Source organism: Micropterus dolomieu, linkage group LG02 (genome assembly GCF_021292245.1).
Source record: "Micropterus dolomieu isolate WLL.071019.BEF.003 ecotype Adirondacks linkage group LG02, ASM2129224v1, whole genome shotgun sequence".
Classification (NCBI taxonomy): Eukaryota; Metazoa; Chordata; class Actinopteri; order Centrarchiformes; family Centrarchidae; genus Micropterus; species Micropterus dolomieu.
In genome coordinates, this window is record NC_060151.1 from 490,488 (window position 1) to 500,394 (window position 9,907).

Consider the following 9,907-nt stretch of genomic DNA (forward strand, 5'->3'; position numbering starts at 1 on the left):
TTTCTGTCCACGTAACAATGCCAAAGCCGTAAGCTAACGTTACCATTTTTAATGCCAATTACTGATCAGATGATTGTCTCGCTAACGTAACCGGAAAAGCCAAACCACAGTGCTGGAGAACAAGAAGGCTACATGAAATTAATCCAACTAACGTTACATATTTTATTCCGGCAAAACAAAAGGTGGAGGTGTCTGTTTATATTAACAATGGCTGGTGTACCAACGTGACAGTGATTCAGCAGCACTGTTCTCCTAATCTGGAGTTTCTTATCATTAACTGTAAACCGTTTTACTTCCCCCATGAGTTTGTTTCATTCATTCTGGTTGGTGTTTACATTCCAACGCACGCCAACGTGCACGACGCACGCCAACATGCACGAAGCACAGCGCATGCTGACCAGATACTGTGTGTGGAGCAGACAAACCCGGACTCCCTTGTTATTGTACTCAGTGACTTTAACAGGGGAAATCTCAGCCAAGAACTCCCCAAATACAGACAGTTTATAAAGTGTCCAACCAGAGAGGGGAACACTTTTGATGTAAACCTGTATCGCGGACATCAAAGAAATGGACCAGTGAAGCTGTAGAGGATCTCAGGCGTGTATTCCAACACGGACCAGGATGAGTTATAACAATGACAAACCCTGGTGCAGGGCGTTAAAGTACAGGTTTAGCAGGGAGGTGTGAGAAGCTAAAGAACCAGTTCTCTGCGACACCACTTCTGTCTGGAGGGGGTTCAGACAGATCACAAACTATAAACCCGAAGTCCCCCACTCCATCAACAACTCTCAGCTGGCAAATGAGCTAAACCAGTTCTACTGCCTCCTCTCTCCATCACAGAGAGGGAAGTCAACAGACTATTCAGGAGGCAGAAACCCTGCAAAGCAGCGGGACTGGACTGCTGATCAGCTGTCTCCTGTGTTCACAGACATTTTTAACACCTCACTGGAGACATGCCATGTGCCAGCCTGCTTCAAAGCCTCCTCCATCATCTCTGTCCCCAAGAAACCAAGGACCACTGGACTAAACGACCAGTCGCCCTGACCTCTGTGGTTATGAAGTTCTTTGAACGCCTTGTGTTGTCCCACCTAAAATCCATCACAGACCCACTCCTGGACCCCCTGCAGTTCACCTACAGAGCCAACAGGTCTGTAGAAGATGCGGTAAACATGGCCCTTGACTACATCCTCTGGCACCTGGACTCCCCAGGAACCTACACCAGGATCCTGTTTGTGGATTTCAGCTCTGCCTTTAACACCATCATCCCGGCCCTGCTGCAGGACAAACTCTCTCAGCTGAGCGTGCCTGACTCCACCTGTAGGTGGATCACAGACTTCCTGACGGACAGGAAGCAGCATGTGAAGCTCAACGCTCTGAAGACAGTGGAGATGGTCGTGGAAAGAGCCCAGCCCCACCCTCCCCCATCATCCTGTGTGACTCCTCAGTCACCACTGTGGACTCCTTCCGCTTCCTGGGCACCATCACCTCCCAGGACCTCAAGTGGGAGCTGAACATCACTTCCCTCACCAAGAAGGCCCAGCAGAGGATGTACTTCCTGCGGCAGCTGAAGAAGTTCAGCCTGCCAAAGACAATGATGGTGCACTTCTACACCATTGAGTCCATCCTCAACTCCTCCATCACCATCTGGTACGCTGCTGCCACTGCCCGGGACAAGGGCAGGATGCAGCGTATCATTCGCTATGCAGAGAAAGTGATTGGCTGCAATCTTTCTTCTCTTCTGGACCTGTACGCCTCCAGGACTCTGAGGCGAGCAGGAAAGATTGCAGCTGACCCCTCCCACCCCGGACACAAACTGTTTCAGACTCTCCCCTCTGGCAGGAGGCTGCTGTCCATCAGGACCAAAACCTCTCACCACAAAAACAGCTTCTTCCTGTCTGCAGCTAGCCTCATTAACAAGGCCTGACCCTCCATCCATCCATCCATCCATCCATCCATCCATCGTCAACCGCTTATCCTGCGTACAGGGTCGCGGGGGGGCTGGAGCCAATCCCAGCTGACATCAGGTGCAAGGCGGTCGCCAGTCCATCGCAGGGCTCGCTAAAGTCAAACAAATGAATTACCTGTCCAGCAGAAATCAGACAACATCTGTCCTACATCAAAGCCTTCCATCTGGGAAAATCCACACTGATTATGTCCGTGATTTCTCCTGCCATCTGTCTGCATCTGTCCCGACTCCTCTGGCTTCATGGTATAAAGATCCACACACTGTCGGCTCTCGTGCTAAATAACACGTGTGCTCGTTCATTTGTCCAAATGTCACTTCTCTTCTTACTTCTAATAAACCAGAGGACTACTCAGAGACTGTTTATTTTTATTATTATTTCCTCTTCTACGAAACGCTCTTAGTAGAAACATAGAAACAACAAACGGCTATGGTAGAAACATGACGACACAACACGGCGACGTCCATGGAAGGGGTGACCTGCGGTTATGTAGATATTAATGGCTCATTCAAAGGTAATAAAAACATAAGTGTTCATTATGTAAGGTCTTTATACACCACTGAAAACAGAGTTATAGATATTATATTGCATTTCTGTCAATAGATTCTCTGAAATATTACACACCAGGGGCGTTTCCAGGCTCTTGAAACATTGGGGGCTTAGCCCAGCCCAGAAATCTTTGTTTTCACCTGTTTTCACCCCTCATCCCCCGTTGCCGCCTACCCAAAGTACCTCTGTAAAACATCTGTCTCATTTTCTGATAATAATTAACACTGATAATATTAAACTGGAGGGTCTGGGGGTCCTCCCCCTGGAAAATTTGGGCTTTAAAGACTTAATTTCCTGCATTCTGGTCATGTTTTTTGAACCAATTTATTGAGGAATTGTCTGAGGTGACAATTCAAAATAAAATAATTTAGTGTAATATAATGCAGTAAGGATGTCAGGCATTCTGTATTGATGTCAGATATGTTTCTCCTGTAGATCAACTTTTCTCATTTAATTTAATCCCAGCTGGGTCTACATACATGCAGGCATGCCTGAAGTAGCCTAAAGCCTTTGTATTTAAATCTTTGAATCTAGTATCTTTGAATTTAGTTTAAAAAGAAATATCTCCTCCCAGACCTGGACTAAAGCATCCGCCAACTCCTGGACAGTCTGTGTGCAACGTGGCGTTGGTGGATGGAGCGAGACATGACAGGGCTCTGGCAGTGCTCCTCCTGCTCCTCCTTGCTGCTGGGTTGTTGCCCTCCTACGGCCTCCTCCACGTCTCCTGATGTACTGGCCTGTCTCCTGGTAGCGCCCCCGTGCTCTGGACACTACGCTGACAGACACAGCAAACCTTCTTGCCACAGCTCGCATTGATGTGCCATCCTGGATGAGCTGCAATACCTGAGCCACTTGTGTGGGTTGTAGACTCCGTCTCATGCTACCACTAGAGTGAAAGCACCGCCAGCATTCAAAAGTGACCAAAACATCAGCCAGGAAGCACAGGAACTGAGAAGTGGTCTGTGGTCACCACCTGCAGAACCTCTCCTTTACTGGGGGTGTCTTGCTAATTGCCTATAATTTCCACCTGTTGTCTATTCCATTTGCACAACAGCATGTGAAATTGATTGTCAATCAGTGTTGCTTCCTAAGTGGACAGTTTGATTTCACAGGAGTGTGATTGACTTGGAGTTACATTGTGTTGTTTAAGTGTTCCCTTTATTTTTTTGAGCAGTGTATATAGCCTAAAAAGCCTATTCCAGATTACCAGTCCACCCACTTTAGACCGTCTGACAGACACAGAGCCTGTCTGGGACTGTAGTCTACTCGATGAGAGAGCGCACTGCTCTTCATCAGAGGAAGAAAACCGAAACTGAAAACACTTGTGATCAGACAGAAATATCACCACAATTCCACACAAATGTTCTCTTCAGCACTTCTGATCAAGTGCAGATCACATCCGCTTTAGAGGGAATGAAGCATCCTGGAGAAAGTAGAACAGTAGTGTCTCAGAGCGAGGGGGACAGAGACAGCAGGACACAGAGCGCCAGGTGTCTGTGCCGCGGCCAGGTGTGTCGTGTTACTCTCTCTTTGCGGCGACTGTTAACCGTTTGTGTAGCAAATACACTGACTGGACACTGATTTGAGATTTGAGAGAGCGATTTGGGGGTCACGTTACATGAACTTCAAACAAAATGTATCAATTATTGCGAGTAGCCTCCGCTCTTTGAAGACCTGCGAGAGAGCCTGTGTCATGAAGATTAATGCATATTCACATGGAAAATATGTTTGTTGCTGTTGTTGAGTTACATTCGGGGCTACAGTCAAAACATGACCTGGCGATGCCTTTGTTACACTAATGTCGTGTAAAAATTCAAGACTTGGGCCAGATAAGAAAGCTTGAACTTCAACCAACATTTTTATTATCAACAAAAACAGACACCAATTAGAATACAAAATTTCCACCGGAGTGTGTCAGAGATCGGTGCAAAATAGAACCCCATTCTGTTACCAGAACAGAGACCCGGGTTGACATGAAAACTATGTAACGACTGACTTTCACCTCCTTTTGGACCTCCTTTTATCGCTCTGTTTCTTGGCTCCACATCATCTCTTGGCTCACTTTCCTACTGCACCTGGGTCTGGGAAATTCCCTGCCTGCCTGCTCTTCCTCTCTGTGTCTGTAACATGCACTCTGCTTGATTATGCCATTTCATCCATAACTTGACTTTTATGGAATAAACTGGTGTTGTTTGTGCTCCGTGCTAGAAACAGGACATTCTTACTGTGATGGACTATATTGATGTATGTTTTGTAATACAATTTTCACAAAATCTGCTTCTATATTTTCCTTTGCAAGTGTTTTTGATGCTATCTTCCTGTGCTCCCTCCCTTTTCTCCCAAAGCACACAAACTTGCTCACACACATATGTGCTACTGCTGAGCCTGGGCAGTTAGATACAGAAAGAAGCACATACACTCAGAGGTATAGAGTTTTCACACTGTGATCCTAACTTTACACTATAAAATAACACTTTAAAAGATGAAAATGTAGACCACCATTGCTCTAGTATTTAATGATAACAATTTAGGCTATAATGCTCCAAAATAATTCACAACAACACACTCAACCTTTAATTTTATGGAACCATTAATCCTATATTATTTATCAGTTTTAAAAGAAGGGCCACTTTGTAGGGCCACAAACAAGATGAAGTCATGAAAAAAACAATGCTTACTTAATCATGAATGCAACACTCTGAATTTAACAGAATTTCACGTAACACTGTTTCCATGTATTTTGTGTCGTTGCCAAAACAATGTTACTTTAACAAAACAAAACATTGTTACTTTTTTACAAATAAAGTGAGGCTACCAAGGATGATACCAAGGATGAAAGTCAAAGATATCCTATGTCAAGTACACCCTGTGACATATACACCCAAGTAGACATGGAAGGTCTTCCAAGTCTACTTGGGTGTATAGCCCCTTTTCAATTGCTGGTACTAGCTCAACTGGCCTCGACTCTACTCGAGTCGGTGTTGGCCCGCCGTCCTCTGTTTTCCATTGCAGATAGTACCCTCTTAATGTAGCTGGTTGTCATAGCAACGTCTCACACAACTGGCGCGACATAATGTTCTTTGCGACACACACCCGCGACTCGCACACACCAGCTGTCTCTTCATTTAAGTTAAATGTTTTAACATTACTCAGAATGTAAAGACAGAATAGCGGTATGAAAAGCTTGCGGCTGTGTTTTCCTCTGCCATTGTTGTTGCAGTCTCTGTTACGTTAGCTGCACAGGCCTGTGAGCTGACTGGCCAGCGGCCCATTAGCTTTCCCCGGCAGCAGTTTGTTAGCTTTACCCAGTGGCACTTGCGAAGCTCCTTAACTAATGAAAAAAAGTACCAGTTAGCAGGTACATGTACAACTTTTCCCTGCTGGAAAACCAAAAATGAGTCAAGGCGAGTCGAGCTGGTACCATGCGGTGGAAAAGGGGCATATGAGTTGCTGCTATTTTAAGAAACTTCTGACCATAGAAAATATCTTGTCTTTCCATTTATCTAATCTTTGTAGATGCTGATGTCGAGTTTAGCTGGACAGAGGAGGAAGTTGTGGATATGTATAACAACACTAGCTTCATCATTGCTGCGGATGGTAGGTTATTGTGCTGATCAAAATCAAAATGATCCGCTTTGATTCATTGAGGCTTAAAGTGATGGGCATAATGTGACATTACTGCTTTGAGTGTCCGCCACTATCAAAAGTTAAGTCCATGCTCTGACTCAGAAATGTTTCATCAAATCTGTCATCAAACTAATCAAACCTCTGATTTTTTCTGTGAAGATGCTACACCTCAAGCCTGTCAGTGAAGTGAATTGTTCTCTCCCCAATAACCTTTCTTATTGTACCCTGAGTAAAAGTATCACTTACTCAGTTGACAGGTCTGTTCCAGATTGTAGTGTAATAGTGTGCATAGGGTGAAATACACCAGCTCCATTGTTTAACAACAGATTATAAGGCTATACTGTTAACATGACATTACTCTTAAACTGCTGGATGACACAATTTTGTTAAAATGGCAGGGATGGGGTCACCATCATATCATGCTTCTATAAATGGAAGTCAGACAAGCTTCAGCTCCTCATGTGGATTTGGACAGAGTAGTGGGAGAGGTACAAAAATGGGAAGTCCATTCCCATCAGGTGGCAACAATTCAGTCGTTCAGTTCATTTAACGGAAACAACGAGCCCCAAAGTCTAATTTTTATAGATTTACCAGTGTAATCTGCATGGTACAAGAGAGGAAAGTAAAAAAAGTGCTGACTGCCGTTAAGTCCAAATGTGTCCGTGCCTTGATTATTTATCTTCCTTTAGTCTGTAAGGGTCCACCGATCAAAAGAATCAAAACAGCTTTTCATAAAAATTTATCCAAGTTGTGGATCCTGTCCGTTGCTATCTGCTAACTTCTGCCACACTTGTTGTTTGCGTGCTGTTGCTGCCTTCAGAATTAAAGCGCATAAGCCGTCTGTCGGAGCTAGATCAACTGAAAGACAATTTTATACAAGTATTATTCGAAATTTGAAATAAATAAACTGTTTCATAGTAATGTCAGTTTTGTGCAAAAGGAATTAAATGCCTGTCCCATATGGACGCCGGTCCCAAATATAGGCAGGGTCAATTCAGTGATTTTGGCAAATAAAAGTTTTACAGTAAGCTATATAATACTTGGGGAAATAATAGTTGGTGGAAAAAAGGCAAGCCCTTACAAGACCGCCCCACTGGGAAAATTCCCAAACTTCCCAATGGCCAGCCTGCCACTGCCTCACCTATACTTCTTGATTAACTTCCCACCCCCTAAAAATATTGTCTTTACTGCAACCTCCAGTGATTTCTTTTCTCACTTTGCTGTACTAAAATACTGGTGGGCTCCAGGACCCATGACATCACTATTGCATAAATGGTAAATGGACTGCACTTTTATAGCACCTTTCTAGTCTTCCAACCACTCAAAGTGCTTTACACTACATGTCACTCATTCATGACGAGTGGCATCTCCACAGTACTACAATTCCTTTCAGATTAACAGCAAAATCAGAACAGTCAGCTTGTTGTTAACTATACATCTCAGTACATGGACAGAGACACTGAGAAGTAGAAAATTTAAACTATGAAAAGTAATATAATTTGCAGCTTAAATTTTAGCCATAATGGCTGCAAAATAAATCACAAAACCACACAATGACAAACGGGCAGAATCAATATTTTGTGTTGTGTGTCACCAGTTTGCTATGATGATGATCTGACAGATGGCCTTTTCCGAACACTGTACCGACTCTGCAGTAACTTTCCTCACACCTGCACAATCTTCATCTCCATAGAGAAAAGGTAAGGAAAACCCTACAGTCCATACTTTGTTAAAGCAAGTTCCGCTTGTTATTCTGACAAGGTATATGTTTTACCAAAGGAGTTCCTTTCATACAGCAGCATAACTGACTGAGTATTTTTTCTGCAATCTCTGATCACAGAGGCATTGCGCACATTCTCAGACATTCTCCCGGATATAGGGACACTGGGGACATGTCACCACCACTTTTTGAAATGACAGATTTTGTCCCCATCACATTTTTAAAACATAATTTGTTACAAAAACATTCAGAAAACATGCTATGCAATTAAGATTTAGAAGAAACAAATGTGCATTGTCCAAAAGAAGTAACTTAAGCATAAATGTAAATGTGAATGCTCCGTACTTGTATAGCGTCTTTCGAGTCTTTTCGATCACTCAAAGCTCTTTTACACTACATTTGCATTCACCATTCACACACATTCATACACTGGTGAAACAGCCACCAGGGGCAATTCGGGGGTTCAGTATCTTGCCCAAGGACACTTTGACATGCAGCCTGGAGGAACCGCCAACCTTCCGATTAACGGGCAACCTGCTCTACCTCCTGAGCCACAGACGCCCCTAAAAAAACAAACTACTGATAATATGACCCAAAAACGTGCATGCACCAGTCAGTAAATTTAACTACTTCTTGATGTAGTTTCTTTTTTGGCCAAGTTTTCCGTTCTCTCCCTGTGAACATGACAAAAGAGGAGGGAAGACTAAATCATGCCTGCATATGTGTTGCCTCAGCAGGGATATTACATTAGAAAAGTTGATCTACAGGAGAAATTTTCAAGCAACACAGAATGCCCGAGAGCTGCACTGCATTATATTCTATTATATTTATATATTTTGAAATGTCACCTGCCATCTGAATTTTGTGTTTCCTTTTACATAAATCAAAACATTTCCACCATAAATTGGTGCAGAAACTTGAATTCAGGAATTCAGGAAATGAAGTGTTTAATGATCAAAATGTCCTGGTGGAGGTCCCCCCAGACACCCGCTTATATATCTCGGCATTAAGGATATCTTTAAAACACTGTTTAAGGTTCTTTTTGTCTCGTTCTCGTATTGTGATGTCTCGCAAGCTAAGTGTCTCTTCACAGCCCTAATCTGAGCCCCTATGTCCTCACCACTTTTCAACACAAAGTGACACCCTTGCCATGACTGCTTTCTCCCTCTTTGCACAGCTGGCCAATCAGAGCGTAAAGTGAATGTTGAATTATCGTTTTCTGAAAGTTACAGAAATGCTAGAACACAGCCCTCCCTAATCGGAAATCTAAAAGGGGTGTTGGGGAAGGAGGTTTTAAAAGCTATTCAGCTATGTGCCGTAAGCGGTTTTTCCAAAGCAAAGTAGGCGTACATCATTATCCTTTAATAAACATTGCAGTGTAAACTTTTTAAAACAAGTTCAAAACATGAGAGGCAACAAACAGTCATGTTATTTGAATTATTATCTTTGAATTGTGTAGTTTTCTGAGCTAGTGTGTTATTTTACTGGTGATGTTCTTTTAATTAAAAACTTCAAAAAATGTCTTCTTTGAATTTCCATCAGACCAGGTGCATTTCTGCCACCAGCAAGCCTCCACTAAGCCAACCCATTCTCAAATGAATGATATCCTCACCATTTCTCAACATAAACACACAAAAGCCTTTTTGATAATTCACCAATATGATAAGATAATTTCATGGCAATCAGTTTGAATTATTTCTCCATTAATACTGAGAAATAAAGGTTATTTAGTCTATTTTATGAAAGGTCAGCAACGGCGGCTGATGGGTAATGTAGCATGTATTAAAAAACCTGTAAGAAGACATGCAAAGATCACTGGGTCATTCCATTGATCTAAAATGTATGATTTTTATTGAGAGAACATCATGTAACAGTTACGGAAAATAAGAGGGAGGGATTATTACAATTGCAATGTAGTTGGTGGGGGATTAATATGATTATAAATTCAGATCAAGAATTGTTGGAATTCTTTGACAAAGATGCAAAGAAGGTGCAAAAAAAAGCTGTACAATTTAAACACCACCATACTTTATTTATTTATTTATGT

The 9,907-nt window shown here is 42.7% G+C and overlaps 1 protein-coding gene across 1 annotated transcript in view; it reads left to right on the top strand.

Moving 5' to 3' along the window:
• mettl22 (methyltransferase 22, Kin17 lysine) overlaps positions 1-9,907 on the top strand; it is a 38,814-nt gene that overhangs the window by 21,690 nt on the left and 7,217 nt on the right. Inside the window, exons 9-10 of the mRNA XM_046030153.1 lie at positions 6,030-6,110; positions 7,738-7,840. Coding sequence (XP_045886109.1) covers positions 6,030-6,110; positions 7,738-7,840 — 184 coding nt within the window. The remainder of the gene's footprint in view (positions 1-6,029; positions 6,111-7,737; positions 7,841-9,907) is intronic.